This window comes from Centrocercus urophasianus, unplaced genomic scaffold, assembly GCF_019232065.1.
Source record: "Centrocercus urophasianus isolate 14NV4802_14NV808 unplaced genomic scaffold, USGS_Curo_1.0 seq_24, whole genome shotgun sequence".
In the NCBI taxonomy this organism is placed as follows: domain Eukaryota; kingdom Metazoa; phylum Chordata; class Aves; order Galliformes; family Phasianidae; genus Centrocercus; species Centrocercus urophasianus.
Genome location: NW_024884800.1, coordinates 13584859 through 13601949, shown reverse-complemented (window position 1 = coordinate 13601949; position 17091 = coordinate 13584859). Strand labels below are relative to the sequence as shown.

Sequence of the window (17091 nt, the reverse complement as noted above, 5' to 3'; positions counted from 1 at the left end):
CCTCATTGTCAAGCTAGCACAATCATGGGAACTGATAATTGGATTTCGTGGTCTTCGGTGAATCATTACAGAATTTATTATTAATAACTCTAGTGGGAACGCAAATGAATTCTATCAAATACTTGATAAACATAGTAAAAATGTTGTGGGAAGATTCACGTACTTTGTGTTAAAAGAGATCCATTCCAAAGGTCACAGCTTGTCAATAGAAAAATAGATCAGGTCATATGTGCATATCAAAGGTAATACATTGGGCTAGGAGGTTATGTATATGTATTGACCTAGCTTTGAGTTTCCATCAATAAGCAGGACCTGGGAGAGAACAGAGGTAAAAAGGAAGCTTTGCCTCTTAAGGGCTTCTTACTTTTTTGGGGGGGCAAGCGTTGCTGTTTTAGTGGATATCCCTTGAAACAACTGGAGGCAGGGAAGCACACAGTCAGATCTTATGTTTTACCTCTGGTCTGGCAGAGAGCTAAGAATATTTGAAAAAAAAAAAGAGTAGATGGGATCCTCCATGCAAGTCCTCACTCTCAAAGATGTCAGGCTTGCCATTTGATCACTGGGTAGCACAGATGAGCAGAAAGCTTAGTGTAACACTGGCGTCTGGCAGCTCCAGTATTTCTGTGGTATCCCATGGCTACGCTGACAGTTTCAAAAGAGGTGTAGAGAGTGGATTACCTTCACATTGTCCTACAAAAATGGAAAACTTACATGCAGAGAATCCCTTATTTACTATTCTTGTCTTATCCGTTTGGAAAAAACATTTCTACCCTTATCTTATCTATCTAGTGTAGAAAATGAGTTACTGGTACACCTCCCTGCTGGAAAGCAAATTGTTATTGCAGCCAAAGGGATGTAAGCGGCTGGCCAGAAGCGTGCCACTGATTTCGTGGAACTGGGAACTGGCACTTGAAGTCCTTCTGCATGCCCTGTGTCTTACTTCAGTAAGCTTTATTGGAGGATATATGTCTAGTATAAAGCACAAGTTGGAATCAGCTCATTTTGTTCCTCTTTATTACTGACAAGCCTTCTGTTAACAGGAATGTGGGTAGAAACTTTTCATACTGTTCAGTCAGCTCTGTTTATTTGTATATGTTTCATGGACATGCTTAAGGTCTCCCTTGCAGATACAGAGCAACAGTCCCTCTGATACCCACATTTATCCTTCGGGCTCTGGGCTGAGTGCCCTGTTGTTTCTGTCTGAATGTGCATGTTCATGGCTAGAAGGAATAGAGAGAGAGAAACTGCTTGTGAAAAACAAACAGAAAAATCCCAAATGTTCAGGTCTATTCAAACTGATATACACAGAGCAAACCAAATGCACACTTCCCATTAACAGCTGTTGCAGGACCAACCGGGGGATCTCACACCTGTTTTGTGAGTTCTCCTAATATGACAGTAATTATTTATTTTTTCTGTTAGAAAAGTCATGATGAGTTTAATACAGTAGTAACTAGGGGAATATCCCACACCAAATAATAGAGCTATTTTAAGTTACAGCACATTGGTACCTAAATTGCCTGATATTTTTACTTTGTGTATATTGGTCATTAATTTGAAATTGCTCTGATTCCTATTGATTGGTTTCATCTGAAACACAAGCATCTATTACACAATATTGATTTTTGCATCACCTTCTGGCCAAGTAGGTTAATTGAATGGTGCTTGGGGAAACTGTTTCAGATACTGTCTAATATTTGCCTTCGAAGAGCTGATGGAATTATTTGACATTTAGCCAAGATATCTGCTAAAACTGCAGCTCGAGCAATGAAACTGTGTAACTCAGGTAGTGATTTAAGTTGCATTTTGAAGGAAATTTGTTTCCCATTTGATATTTAAGCAAGATCCAGTTTCTGTTGGAGCCAGTGGGAGTTTTGCCATTGTTTTTGCAGTTTCCCTCTGGACTATGGCTGTTTTAGGGAACACAGCGTAGCACAGTCCTGGTACTCTGCTGTTAGAAAACCCTGCATTTACAGCAGTGCCATGCATTGCACATGACGTCAGGGCACACAGGTCAAAATAGTTTCTTTTGGTTCTGGATTTTAGTACAAATTCAAAACCTAGTGTAGGTTTCATTCAACACTGAGCAGTGTGCTTATTTATCAAACAACTGGTGTCGCCTCATTAAAAAGAAAGAAAATATTCCTAATGCTTCACCTTCTCAAATACCTATGTGAAAAAAGAGGAAACATTTTATCAGTTACTCTCCCTGAATATTCCTCACAGTCTTGCATTTATTTGTAAAGCATTCTGGAAGAGACAACGTGTTAAAGCTTTCTTTGGAACAGCCCCTTCCCAGGAAGCACACTGTAAGATGTTAATTACAGACTGTAAAATAATGGACCATTTCTGTGGAATAATAACTGTTTCCCACCATCTGCTGAGATGTGTATCTGTCAAGAACGATCAATATTGTCTGAGTACTGAAAACAGAAGAAGAAATGAAAAATTATTTCTGTTTCTTCTTTCTGTAGTCAGTGTCCTTATATCTCAAGACCAAATGTTCCACTGTCAGCAGGTTGCTTTTCAATCATCTCTCTTCAAATACAAACATTTATTTGTGAAGCACAAGGTACACGAGTCAATTTTGGGGGGTGATAATGCTTATCTTGTGCTGTATTTTGTCTCTTGGGTTCTTTCTTGCAGCTGTGATTGCTCTGATGTGGTTCATTAGGTGGTTCCTGGCATTTGTGCATTTCTCTGGCCTCACTCTGCCCATGCAAAAGGCCACAGAAATAGACAAGATGAGGACAAATCTGTTTCAGTAAAGATTTCTTCTCCTTTTCCAGGAACTTAAAAAAAAAAAAAAAAAAAAAAAAAAAAGTGAATCCTTTGTATAGAATTCATATACTCAACTGATTTAGTTTGTTAATTTCATTAAGATGCAAAGGGAAAATACAGATGAAGCTTATAGAATGTGAGTTACCAGATGGTTAGGATAAGAGAAGCAGGTTGCAAAGTCCAATACAACATCTTTTCCTCCATGATTTACAAGTGACAAGTAACTCAGTAGATAAAAATAGATGTGCTGGCTTTGCCAATGAAATTTGACTGTTTTCCAATCTATGTGTTATGATCCATATAAAGGATAAAACAATTCCATTATATACCCCTAGAATAATTTACTTGTTTATACTCATGTTGAGAACTTAATCAATCTACATAAAATTACACTTTCCTTCTGTTGGAAAGTACTGACACATGAGAGATATTTATATAAGCCAGATTTTTCAGGTGAGGTACCTTTCAAAAGCAGTCTTTGCTATCCACATTCCCAAAGTGAGAACAGTGGACTTCATTCTTCATTCTTTCCAAATTCCAACTCCACTGCCTTAACTGCAGAGCTGTTGTGCCAGGTCAGCTGGCCACAGAGCCACTGTTCAAACTCTCCATGAAAAATAAAATAAAATCAAGTGGTAAATCGGTTTACTTCCAGATGGAAGTAGATGACTCTTTACTGCAAAATGATTCCTTAAATGGTCACAGGCCTGGAGAAATATTACGTAGTGGCCTACCTAAGGATGCCCAGCATTTAAGTCTAAGCCAGTTGTAAATTTAGGTCAGAATATGCTACAAGCTGACCTGATCTATTCTCGGAAAAAGACTCTTTGCTTCTCAAAGAGGAAAAATTTTTGCAAGGAATGGAAACAATGAAACACCAAAAATACAATGGAAAACTGAGTTTTGCCTCAGACAGATTAAAATTTGTTCACACTTTCTTGTCTTTCTAACTTTAAGTAATAATAATAATAAAGCTGGTTTTATTGAGGGTATCAGTGGAAAAAAACCTGATTTTCCAACTCCTGTTATGCCTGCCTGCTATTGGACCTGTGGGAACTTCTTAAAATAGGCAACCTTTGCCAGAAGAGATCCAAGAGTGAAGCAAACACAAAACAATTCTGTGCTTTACATTTATTCCATAGCCTACTGTCCATTTAGTTAGTATATTTGTAGCTTTTGTTTTAAGGGTGTCATGACCTAAGGAATCCTTTAGGTCGTGAAGACAGGTAATAGTTCACTTCTCAGCCTTTTGAAAAACACAGCAGAATTACTTAGAAGAAGGTGGAACTTTGGAAGGCTTTGCAGAGCTGAATTGCACAACAGCCCCAGATCCAGATTGCACAGGCTTGGTATTTTCAGCCTTTACTAGTGGAAACTCAGATACTAGCAGTAAAACATGTAGAAGGGTGTCACATTTAATATGGATTTACTTGTATTTGGATTATACCCTCACCCTACAGAAAAGAAATATCAATGCATGGAAGTGTTTATCAGAAACAATTCTGATTATTTCTATTTATACAGCCTTTATAACTTTCCTGTGAACCTCAGAAGGAAAGTAAATTAAAAGCAGAGACAAACTTAGCTAAAGCCACAAAAACATGACAGCAAAGTGCACATCTATTGAGATGACCTAAACCCAATGCTTGCATTAGCTCTTTCCTTAGGTTCATTCTAATGTTAAAAGCCTCCTGTTGCCTCCAAGAATTTCACTGGCTCCAAAAAACATGTGTTTGGATTTAAGAAATCATATGTGGAATGTAGAACTAATATATAAGCAGGGTCTGTTTGTTTGTTTTGTTGAGTGATTGATTCTATGATTCTATTTCTAGTTGAAGAATATCAATCTTTTTGGAGGATTTCTTAACTTTCCTGTTAAACAGAGTCAGAGTTTCATATGAATTTGCCTACCTATAGAACCAGATTTTCCACAAGTGAAGCAACATGGAACAAACTGGGAATAGTGTGATTTACGAGTAAATTTTTTGTGACATGTAATAGTACTCAGGCTGTTTAGGATTTATAAACACACATAAAAGGGATAAATATCAGATACTCCATCAGGGACAGAGGAAGGGAAAAAGCTGGACAGTGTCTTTCTCTCAGATCCTGACAGACACATAGTGCAATTTAGAACAGGTTAAAAAGTTGTGTTGTAGCTAATGTTTTTCCTTCTAGTTTTCTGTAAGTCTGGAAAACAGAGTGCTAACTGAATTCTGAATTGATGTGCTCTTCTTTCATCTTTGAGCCTAATAAATGTCTTGTAGAGTGAGGTCTAGAACTGGGCTTATTATACCAGTGCTGCAAAAGTGCACGATTCCCGATATTTTAGATATGGAGTTTTTCCCCAAAACATGGTCAGGCTACTTAAGGGCAATTTATGTGAAGGGAGAAAGAGAGGTTCTCTTCTTCCCAGGCTTTATTAAAAACTGAGGAATACTAGGTGAGACATGAAAAAGGACCAGCCAACCTATTGCAGCTGCAGTGCTTGCAACCCTGATGAGAAATGATCATGGATTGTACTGGTTCTGCTGCACCCAAGTTAAAATAAACTATGGCTGTTGTTGCAAGTGATGCATGTAAAATCCTCTTGTCAGCTGATGTGTATGGTACAGTGCATTATATGATTCACATGTGTTGGTAACGGATATTTGCAATGTTGTTTTGTGTATACAGGACACAACTGTGAGCTGGTGCTACACTGCAAAGTGATACAATATACTGCTGAAGCCATTGTCAGAATTTCAGTCTGAAATTTTGAGATATAAGGACAAGTGCAAAGAGAACTACCTGACAAGTCTGAAAGGTAAGGCTACGGGCCCCTTCTGTCCAGTATACAAATACACCTATGTGTACATACACAGATTTTAGTTATCAGCTTGCTACCTTGAGCTACTGTGGAGTCCATTGCAATACAGATAGGTTTACCCAGCTTTTACTTACATGTGGCTGGATTTTCATAAGAACTCATGTACCATTTCATTACGTAATGAAATGGATAGGATTTTAAAATTTCTTCTGTCGACCATGGTGACACATTGAACTGACCTGTTCTGATTGTTTATCCCCCTTGGGAGTGCTCTGACATGGATTGTGTTCAAATAGTAATTTGTAATTGATCTCTCTCTGTATCCCAGTGGGTCTGCCCAATGGTTGTCAGTTCTATATATTGCAAGACTTGTTTTTCTTTAAAAAACAAGAGGGTTGTTTACTGGGATAAGTATAATTACATTCTACCAGTTCTGGTATGACAGGAATTTGAGGTGGAGCAGTGCATAGTTCAGAGTCCTCCTGGGACTGTAACAAACACAAGTTCTGCCTGTGTTTATCCAGATAAATAATATTTATTTTTTGTTGAGAATGAACTGGCCAAACCAGAGCTTCTTAAGTTTGCTGTGGTGTAATAAATCCAAAATCCAGCTTTAGTATTTTATCCAGCACATAGGTCAAAGGGTGAATGTGCCAAGCACCTGAGATCATCTCCCCACTGAAATCAGTGGATCCAGTTGTTGAGTTCTCATTCAGTTCTTGCTCAGGCAAAACAATGAGTCGTGATCCAACTTTGTAGGCATCACATCAAGCACAGTCTGTCTGGATTTGGCTAGTGTCAGTTGCTTCTCTTGTTTTAAGAGGTAATTCCTTCAACTTATCTACACATGGCTACCATTACTTATGCATTTGATAACTTCAACAAAAGTTTTGAGTACCATGTTTCAGAAGCATCAGTCACTGCTCAGAAAGATTCAAGGTCATAGAGAACAGCATGCCTTTGTGTTGCATGAGAGCTCTTAAACATATTGCTTGACCAACTTGAAGCTGAAGTGCTGCGTGAATCACTGACCTTGAGGGAATCCTTCTGGTAAACATCGCTGCACCTGCTAAATCTTTGAGCTGTAATTGGACTTTGTTAACAAGGATGCTGTGTGTGGCATTCATCAAGGAAGGTTGATAAACCACTCCAAATGAGAAAGTGAACCTACCAGTTTAATTTTAATCGCTGACATTGGTCATGGATCACTGCTTGGTCTCTGTTTTTTTAATTTCAGTAGAATAGTTATTGTAATTTGCAAGAACGCTGCCTTCTGCTTCCTCCTGAATTTGCCCTTCAGCATGCATTTGTTGCAGTAACATTTTGAACCTGCTGAGTCCAAGTGTGTTTATGATTTGAGTAACATTACATACATTCTTTAAATCAAGAAATTAAAAAGCATTGCAGTTTGCTTGTCCTTTTTTAATAGAGGATATGCTATTTCAAATTTTGACAGTGTTCATTATGTAGTCTTAAAGGCAAATGAATTATAAACCATGAAAAACACGAACACATTAACTTCAGAGTTTTTACAAAACTAAGGACTGTTCATTTTACTGGGGGTAATTAGGACCTATTGACCTCATCTTAGCATGTTACTGAAGTCACTACAGAAAACTCATCATTTTCTGTATCACGGTACAAGTTTGGTTTGCAAAGTAGCCTTGCACTATGCAGTCTGGCTTCATTTTTGCATAGGTGCCAATGCATAATGTCCTCATGGGAGGATATTATGGAAAAAAAATGAATTCTGCATTCATTCTGTCGTCATTACTCACCTCGTATCAAAATAACTTACAATAAAAATTATTTTTTTCAATGATTCTGAAATCGTCCAGAACTTTGCTAACACTTTTAATTAACAGAGTATCAACTGATGGGAAAAAAAAAAAATCAACAACTGGTAGAACACAGATGGCTGAATACGTTGTTGTAAACTGAATACATTTTTAGTTGTTATTAATTACGATATTTTGAGTAAATTTGACTGAAGTTACAAAGCAGTCACCTCTTAAAGCTGCTTCGTATCTCCACACAGGTATTTGTGCTATATGCATGTCATCCCATTTGCCATTTACTCGTGAGTAGAGTTTTAATCCATTGTTCTCTCTAGGAGCTATTTGGGAAGCTTTCCAACAAAAACTTTTAATTGTTAGTATTACTGATTACAGAATGAAAAATACCCCATATGTCTAATTCATCTCACAGTTGTAATAGCTGATCCCAGCTACTTTGACAGTTAAACCTTTACTGCTGGTTTGGTCTGTAAGACCTAAACTAACTGCCTTCCATATGGGAAGTACAGTTGCATATTCCACAAATCATCTTCAGATATATTTTGGTGAATCATCTTGCTGTAAACTGCTTGACCTCCACATAGCACTTCAGCATCATCGCTGGTGAATCATTCTGGCATTTGTACCTTATGCATTCTTTCCAGAACAGAAAAGGTTGGGGTGTGTGGTTGGGTTGGCTGGAGGTACGGGAGTGGAGATAAAGGCTGAGAAACTCTTAGGAATATAACTGGGCTTTTGAAGAGAAGTTATGAATTATGCTTGGTTATTACTTGAACTAAATTCAAATGCCTATTTAGGGAATATTTGGACAATATACAGCATAGACAGAAAATGGAAATTATGCCTGCCCATACTAGTGGAAGGCATAAACACCCAAATTGAAGGCTTGCTCAGGAAAAGTACCTGAAGGGGGTAGATGCAGTGTTTTGTTTCCTTTGCAAATGATACTTTCTAAGTAAGGAAATTGTATTTTCAGGAAGACAGATTTAGCTGAGTGTTCTAGCAGTCTAATTTTGGTTAATCATCAAAAACTTCAGCAAAAATACTACAAACCTGTGTTGAATAAAACAGGTGAGTACTATTCTGCTGGCATAACTTGGATTGGTAGTTGAACTTGAAAAATAAAAATTTCGTATTAAAACTATTTATCTGCTTCCAAGTATGATAATTCTAGAACCGTGGATTAGCAAAATCTCAGAGTTTAAGGAAATCACATAGAAGAAGAACTGCTTACTAGCAAGGCTCTGCCTCCACGTGATTCTTAGGTATTTTGAAGAACGAATAGATTTGTGAAGCATAACTTTTCCCTAAATAACCACGTTGAGTCTGCTCTAATATGTCGTGTTTAATCAAGTATCTACCTTCTTTGTTATAGTTTCTACCAATTTTTGTAGGGCAAACATCAGATTTACTGGTCCATTGTTCTGAGGATCCATTTTGGAGCTCTTCACAGAAAACCAGCCCCACATTTGCAACTTTCTATTCCTTGAGGACAGAGCCTATTGTGATTTACAAATTACATGCCATCATTGTTAGTATGCACATAAACTGGCACACAACTTGACGATTAGTTGCTATTTGTTTTATGGATTTGTTCTAAAACCTTTCGTACTGACATTTCACTTCATGACCTTGTGGCCAAGAGGGCCAATGGCATTCTGGGATGCATTAAAAAGAGCGTGGCCAGCAGGTCGAGGTGATCCTCCCCCTCTGCTCTGCCCTGGTGAGGCCTCATCTGGAGCACTGCGTCCAGTTCTGGGCTCCCCAGTACAAAAAGACAGGGATCTCTTGGAAAGAGTTCAGCAGAGGGCCACGAAGATGGTGAAGGGCCTGGAACATCTCTCCTATGAAGAAAGGCTGAGTGAACTGGGTCTGTTCAGCCTCTAGAACAGAAGACTGAGAGGGGACCTGATCCAGGTCTATAAATATCTAAGGCAGAGTGGCGAGGACGGACTCTTTTCTGCAGTGTGTGAGACAGGACAAGGGGAAACGGCCAGAAACTGCAGCATAGGAAGTTCCACGCAAATGTGCGCAAGAACTTCTTTACAGTGAGGTGACGGAGCACTGGAACAGGCTGCCAGGGAGGTGGTGGAGTCTCCTGCTCTGGAGATGTTCAACACCTGCCTGGATGCCGACCTGTGCGACCTGCTGTAGGGAACCTGCTTTGGCAGGGGGTTGGACTAGATGATCTCTGGAGGTCCCTTCCAACCCCTACAATTCTGTGATTCTGTGTGACATATCCTCCATTTCTTTCCCTTTTAAGAAAGGTTGTAATATAAGATACTTTATAAACTTCTTCATGTTGATCAAAGACATGAAGAGTTTGTTTAATTTTCTTACAGCCTTGTCTTCTTTTGATGCACACTGCTTGCTCGTTGGCCTTGCAGATTTTTGGCAGAACTTCTTGCTTTTGATGTGTATGAAAAAGGATTACATTCATAGTGTTTCTGCCTTAGTAAAATGTTTCTCAGAACTATTTTGATTTGCCTTGCTTTCTTGTTAAATCTCATAGCCAAAGTATATTTTTCTCCCCTGTCCATTTGAAAACATTTTCATTTTTTTGGAGGATGTCTCTGTGCTTCTAACTTTCTATTGTTGCCTTGTTATTAAGTATCCTGGACTCTTTTGATCTTTCCAGAAGTATTTCTTTAAGTGATATTCATTTGTTCTGACTATCTCATATTTCTAATGTGTCTTTGAAGAGTTACATACTGCATGCAAACATTTTACATTTCTTGCTACTGCCTTTATTTTTTAAATATTGTAGTGGTGGATTTCTGTTTCTTGGTCTCTGTGTAGAACTAAATACATTTTGGCCACTGTGTGCTGCTCTCACAGTAATGTCTCACACACAACTTGCTATGAGGGAAAGAATTTTCTTCCTGCTTTCCCCAATTAGACTTCATGGTCCCAATACGAAGTCATTGCTCTAAAGCAATATCTGGAATTTTGTGTCATCTTTAGAAGAAGCTGAAAATGAGTTTCACACCCGTATGCATCTATCATTTGACATTCCACTGAGTAGTGACTGGTGCTAAGGCAGGCAGGCAGGCAGCAGCATGGGGAATCTATGAATTATTCACCTCCCTACCTTACAGAGGAAAGTCTGCAGTGAATCCTGCTGGAAAAGTAGGATTCTGATCCTACCTGCAGTGATCATAAAGTATTTGTGAATGAAAAAAAAAAAGTGTATTTGTAGACAGAAATCCTGACCTGACAGAAAGGTTGTTTGAACAAATTAGCTACTTCAGTTCTTACTATTTCTGGCTTTATTCCTAAAGTGTTACTTACTTTACTGGAGAAGACACTGATAAAAAAAGAGATTAAAAAATCTTTTTCTCAATGTGTTTGAAAGATGGAAAACTGCACATAGTCTGCCAGCAGAAAGGCTTTGCTAAGCCTGTTCCAGGCTCCACAGGTGCACATGAGTAAATGAGGGGGTAATGCAAATGAGCATTTGTCACAGCTCTGTTGTTCAGCGCAGGCAATTCACAGTCTCTGTAATAACACAAATGTAATTCCTTTGCTCCATTGGGATTTATGGTGGTCATTTCCTACAAATTGAATCCGCAGAAAAGGAACACAGCATTGTACTTTTCAGACGCATTGGCACCCGTATGAAGAAAATAAACAGGGAATAGAGAATGAAGATAACAGATAGGGGTAATTCTTAGTAATCCAGTGTAGCAAGGATATTTATGTGGTGAAGATAAAAGATTAGGATTACAGTTTTTGGTTCTGCAGCTGTCTCCCTTTGTGATCTGGAACAAATCCCGTATCATTCCAACACCTTGCTTTTCTATTTGGAAATTGATGATACTTCTTTTTTTATTATTATTATGAAGCACTTCTGTTAATTTAAAGCAAAGAAGGAATGTGGTAATGTAGTGACACGGCAACAGACTTGAGATTTCAAACGGGAAGGCGTCTGAACTTTTCTGTTAAGCAATCTTCAGGGAGCAGATGTTAATCCAGTGGGTCACGTTGTTTCTCAGCTTTACAACTCCTACACAGCAATGACAAATGAGCACGCAGCTGACGCTGCTGGACGTGATTCAATCTACCAAAGGGCACGGCCTCAGATGCCCTGACCCAAATTCCCCGTCCGCTCCCCAGCAGTCCCCGAGGGGTGCGCGAGGGGGAGCAAGAGCAGATCTGAAACAGGTGGGAAAAACAGAGACAGCGACCCAGTTTTACGTCCGCAGCCCTCCAGCCGCAATAAGGGGCAGCAGGGAAAAGATCATTAAATTAACCACAACGGAGCCATGCCCTGTGCCGCTCTGCACTTGAACCACATTCAGTTCTTCACAAGTCAGTCTCGAACCGGCGGCCCCGAAGGCAGCGAGTGGCGGGCCGGAAGCGCTCTTGGCTGAGCGCGGCCGGAAGTGGCGGCCGTTGATCGCAGCGCACTTCCGCCGCCCGCCTCGCGCCGGGAGGGGCCTGGAGCGCCTGCTGCCGCCTCATGGCCGCCTCTGTGGTAAGTCCTCGCGCCGCCCGCCGCGCCGGGGACAGCCTGGGCTGGGGCTCGGGCGCGGTTACTGCTGCAGGGTCTTCGCGGTGGAGCGGGTGGAGCCGCCGGTCAGGGCCACGGTTGTGAGGCGGGGAGCTGCGGCCTCGCACGGAGGCGGCCCGGAGCGGAGCGCGGTTCTGCCTGGCCTTCTCCGTCCCGGGCCCGGGCGCAGCGCTTCTGGAGATGAGGGGATGCCCGCGTGGGGCGGGCGGCGGCGGAGGGGAGAGAGGGACAGCGGGCGGTCTCTGCTCCTTAGCTGCTCGCGTTGCCCGAGCGGCTCTGACTGCCGTCGGCCAGAGGCCGGCTCCTCCCCGTCCCGCCCTCTATGTGGGCACGCGGGGCCCACGGGGTTCGGCGCCCGCGGCCGCCTGAAGCTCAGTACTCCAGGCCGTGGGCTTGTGAGTTATAGGACGCCTGAGCAGTCTGTGGCTGAAGGGCTTCGGGCCCTGAATAGGTGGTGGAGTATTAAAGGGAAAACTAACGTTTGGGAATTGTCATCAGAGTCTTCCAAAAAAGTAGTAATTTGAGTACCACGTTCTTGTTAAATGCCAAGAAGAAAGATTTCCCTGTGAGCTGGTTGGGTGTTGGAGTGGCAGCAGTGAGAAACTGAAATCTCCATCCTTACAGATGTTCATAATGTGATTAGAGCTAGGACTCCAAGTAGTCAGGCCTGTCTTGGAAGCTAGATCAGACCTCAGAGCTGACCTTTGAGTGAGAGGCCAGATCAGATGTCTGAGGAGGTTTCTAAATATGTGTACAGGGTTACCATTAAAAAGAACTTGTTCTGAGTATTAAAACTTATGCAGCTTATTTTCTGTTTGACTTAAATCCCTATAAAATCCCCAGAGACTTTCAAGGCGAGGCTGGATAAGGCCCTGATCTAGCTCTGTTGTCCCTGTTCATTTCAGGAAGTTGGACCATGTGGCCCTCAGAGGTCCCTACCAACTCTAGGGATTCTATGATTATACATTACAGGTTCCCTAACTGCTCTTTGCTTTACCCTGGTGTTTCTCTGTTGGTCTCCATCACACCTGTTTTGTCTGTGCGGTGACTAACTGGCAGCATGTTTGGCTCCTGGTTAGAAAGCGTGTGTGCAAATGCATGCTGATGGAGTAATAACAGCCATCTGCCCCAAATAACTAACCAGTCAGGTTATGATTACTGCTCACCAGTGGGTGCTCCGACACTCCTTATCTCACGGTGTCACAGTTTCTGTTGGCACTTGCAGGAATACAGTGCCTTTGGCTCGAGAATTGGCCTCTGGGTACAGAAACTGTTGGAGGAGATGGAGAAGAACAGTGTCATGTCCATCCACAGGGAATTTAAAAAAGTAGTAATGCGAGACAATTTGTCCCTATAGAGTAAGCAGAGGTTATTTGATATGCTGGTGAGTATTTTGCAGCATGGAAATTTTTCCAAGTAAAAGTGTTTCTTGGGGTAATGTAGGAACTGGTGGTAGTTTTAGTATGTATTCATTAAAGACGACCAAGAAGAATAACAGAGTTGTGATGTACTGATGGGATTATAAATGTTGAGAATGTAATGTTGAAATAGAAGAATGAGAAATTATAACACTTTAAACAAAACATCATTACGAAACGAAATTAAAGATTACAAGTAGCTTGCTCTGTAAGTATTGCCTCCTATGTGTTTTCATGGGAACTGCAACATACACAAGGAGCACAATAGCGCTGTGTGATTGAATCACAGAATCACAGAATTGTAGGGGTTGGAAGGGACCTCCAGAGATCATCGAGTCCAACCCCCTGCCAAAGCAGGTTCCCTACAGCAGGTCGCACAGGTCGGCATCCAGGCAGGTCTTGAACATCTCCAGAGCAGGAGACTCCACCACCTCCCTGGCAGCCTGTTCCAGTGCTCCGTCACCTCACTGTAAAGAAGTTCCTTCGCACATTTGTGCAGAACTTCCTGTGCTGCAGTTCCTGGCCGTTTCCCCTTGTCCTGTCTCCATTCACCACTGAAAAGAGTCCATCCTTGCCATTCTAACAAGTTTTCAACTACAAAACACTGTTTTCCACCACAGTCACCGCCATTAGCTGTGCTTTTTCACTAGTGATGAACAAGAGCCTGCGTGCTGAGCTGTCACTGCCACCACTGCTGCAATGCACTGCTCCCCCCACTGTGCTCACACCCACTGATTGGTCTCCAAAAACATTCAGCAAGCGTTGATGAGTGGCAGTAGGTGCCATGTCTTCCACACAGAGGAATTCAGTTCCACTTCTTTGCTTCATCCTCACTTCCATGTCAGTCACCATGTCAGGCTGCCCTTCTGCTGCCATCTGTCACATGGCACAAAACGTAATGGGATATTGGTGGGAAGGTTCAGCTCTGCTGCTGTACCACCACCATCTGCCTCTGACACAGTGAACCAACATCACAAAATAGGAGGCATTGCTCTTGGAGTAGTCCTCACAGGTCTGTAGGCAGGAAATTGAGATATTGCTGTTTAGTAAACAAACTGAATAAGTTACCAAATGAGATCCCAGTTCAGTATTGTGACATCAAGTGATTAAAAAAAGATGTGAGAGGTGCTTAGTTCTTGTGGATGCAGAACTGGAGTGATTAATAGTAGTAGAATGTTCAGCATGCCAGTGGGCACTCTCTTTCCCTGCTATATGTCCAAGTAGAACTATTATTACTTTTTGCATATATCTCTCTTTCTATAGAGATACTTTAAAATACCCCTATGAATTTGGTTTAAAAAAATCAAGTGTGGTGGTGTGATGGAGTTCATTTTCAGCAACGTGTTGGATACATTTCGTTCCTTTAATTCAGAACATCCATCACAGAAAGCAGCAGCTCTTTTCACTGAATGCTTGTGCGTTCACAACGCTTCAACCAGATGGAGCCCATTTTCCAATGCAACCATTTTCAATTTCAATACAATAAATAAACCAGCATTCAGAGATGAGTCCTAAGGCTTGCTGGAAGCTAATGAGATACTTCCAGGAAGTAGAAAAGCAGTTTGCAATCAGTTTCAGCATTGCTTGACGTCATCTTTCAGTGAGAGTGGAGAATACAGTGATTTTGGCTGCTCACTAGTGAGAGCTACTGCTTAGATGGCTAGTTTGCACAGAATATAAATAATAATATAGTATATTGTAATTAAATATGAAACGAAAAAATACTTAAGCTTTTTGTCTTTTTTTTTTTTTTTTTTTTTTTTTTTTACCTCCAGGATTTCAAAACCTATGTGGATCAAGCCTGCAGAGCTGCAGAAGAATTTGTCAACATTTATTATGAGACTATGGATAAAAGAAGAAGGGTATGTACATGTTTTACCAATACCTTGAACTGTTTTGGATAGTTTCATGTGCTTTTCTAGCTACCATTACACTTGAAAGAAAGTCTTCAAGTACTTACAGTTGAAGTTGGTTCCTGTGAATTGCATTGGAGCAGAGGTCTCAGCTTGGCCTCCTAGGCTGCCCTGTAAAGGATTGCTTTGTGTTACTGCACAGCACTGTTCAGAAAGGGGCCCTGTTAGCAATTACCTCACTGTTCTTCAGCATAGTAGTTCAGTTCAAATCCAGATACATGTTAGAGGTGCAGAATTTGTTAGCTGACCTCTGAGGTACCATGTATTATAGTTGTAATTTAAAAAATGTAGGTGAACGTGAAAGTATCAGCAGCTGCATGTTACTGCATAGTCATATTGTGCTCAGGCAGGATAGGCACAGATGTAGCAACAGCTTCCTTGAGAGATAATGGCCCATAAGCTGCAGCTTATGAAATACTGGGAAGGTTCTGCTCTGCTGCACATAATTGTCCTCTTGCATGGTTCCACTGCTCCCAGTCTTGTTTCTTTTTACCTGAAATCATACTTTCTGACTACTGGTGTTGCATTTGTGTACACAAAATCGATAGTGAGCTAATTCTGCACTGGTAGCGCTTTCCTTTTGTTAGCAAGCAGCTCAGTTACATCACTAGGAAATGCCATCAGTATTGAAATTTAGAGGTACAAGTCACTTTACTAGTCATAAAGCAAAACGTGCTTCTATTTCAATTTTTGTTCAGGAGCACTATTTTTTAGAACTTAATAGTTGAGGAAGGCATTTTATTTCCTCAGGGAGCAGAAGTAATTGGTAATACAAAACATTCTTTCAATTCCTATGTTGAGACGTTGTGCACTGTATGTGCTTACCCTCTGTCCCCAAATATGTCTGTTTGTAATCCCTCAGGCTCTGACCAGGCTGTATTTGGACAAAGCAACATTAATTTGGAATGGAAACGCAGTCTCTGGACAAGAGGCACTGAATGAGTTTTTTGAAATGTTGCCATCCAGTGAATTCCAGGTTAATGTGTTGGACTGCCAGCCTGTTCATGGTAAGCTTCTATTACTATTTATTTAGTCATTTTATAAGTATTGATATAGAAATACAACGTAACAGTGCTCAATATTTCTCTAGGGACTGTTTATTAGTGAAAATATTGAGGGTTGGAAGGTAAAGCTGTGCATAAATAAAGCACAAAACCAGGAGGTGCAGCAACTCCACACTATACCTCATGTCTGGGAAAATGTTCTTTTTTTGTTAAGATTGTGTTCAGATGTGTTGTGTTCTCATGTATTGGAAAGGTTGATCTTAACAGATGATGTTGTCCTTGACGGTGTGCGAGTCGAGAGACCTCTGCTGTAGCCTCTGCTGCTGCCATGCAATAATATGTGGGACAGATTATTAATCTGTATGTGCTCTGACTTCTTTACATCTTGAATAGATGCTAAGTTCATTCGATTTCTAATTAGCAATTGCTAAAGAAATGCTTACACAATTGAGAAGTTAGTAAATGACTTCTGAGGAATATTTCTGCAGTATAAGGCAAAAGCCTGTGGTCAAGCATGCTTGCTTTCCTTTGCTGTGAAAGGATACAAGCTAATATAGGAGGGAGAGGAGAACGTGTATGCAACTTGCTGGATACATACACGTATCAAACAAAGAGAGCTTTTTCTAAAAAGATGGGAGGATGTTTATAGCGGTCTCAAATGAACAACATTAGATGGAAATGTAAAACCCAGTGAAAAGTGCTGTTGGTGAGTGAATACACCGTTGTCTACATGGAAGTGATGTAAGAAAGCTGTATTTCTCATGGACGTGTAACCAACTGCTAGCCTGTAACTAGTGTAACAGAATTGAATAAAATGCGCGTTTCCTACTTCTTTCACCTGTTAGTCTTTGTTTGGG

At 40.8% G+C, this 17091-nt stretch overlaps 1 protein-coding gene across 3 annotated transcripts in view; it reads left to right on the top strand.

Annotated features, from left to right (window-relative positions):
* Positions 1-17091, top strand: part of NXT2 (nuclear transport factor 2 like export factor 2) — a 71023-nt gene that overhangs the window by 52784 nt on the left and 1148 nt on the right. For 2 of the 3 annotated variants that reach the window (XM_042825321.1, XM_042825322.1), the window contains exons 3-5: positions 5458-5587; positions 15093-15179; positions 16093-16237. In XM_042825321.1, the coding sequence (XP_042681255.1) occupies positions 15162-15179; positions 16093-16237 (163 nt within the window). In that variant the 5' untranslated portion in view covers positions 5458-5587; positions 15093-15161. Of the gene's footprint in view, positions 1-5457; positions 5588-11807; positions 11864-15092; positions 15180-16092; positions 16238-17091 lie in introns of those variants that run through there. The other variant, XM_042825320.1, reaches the window with a different exon arrangement.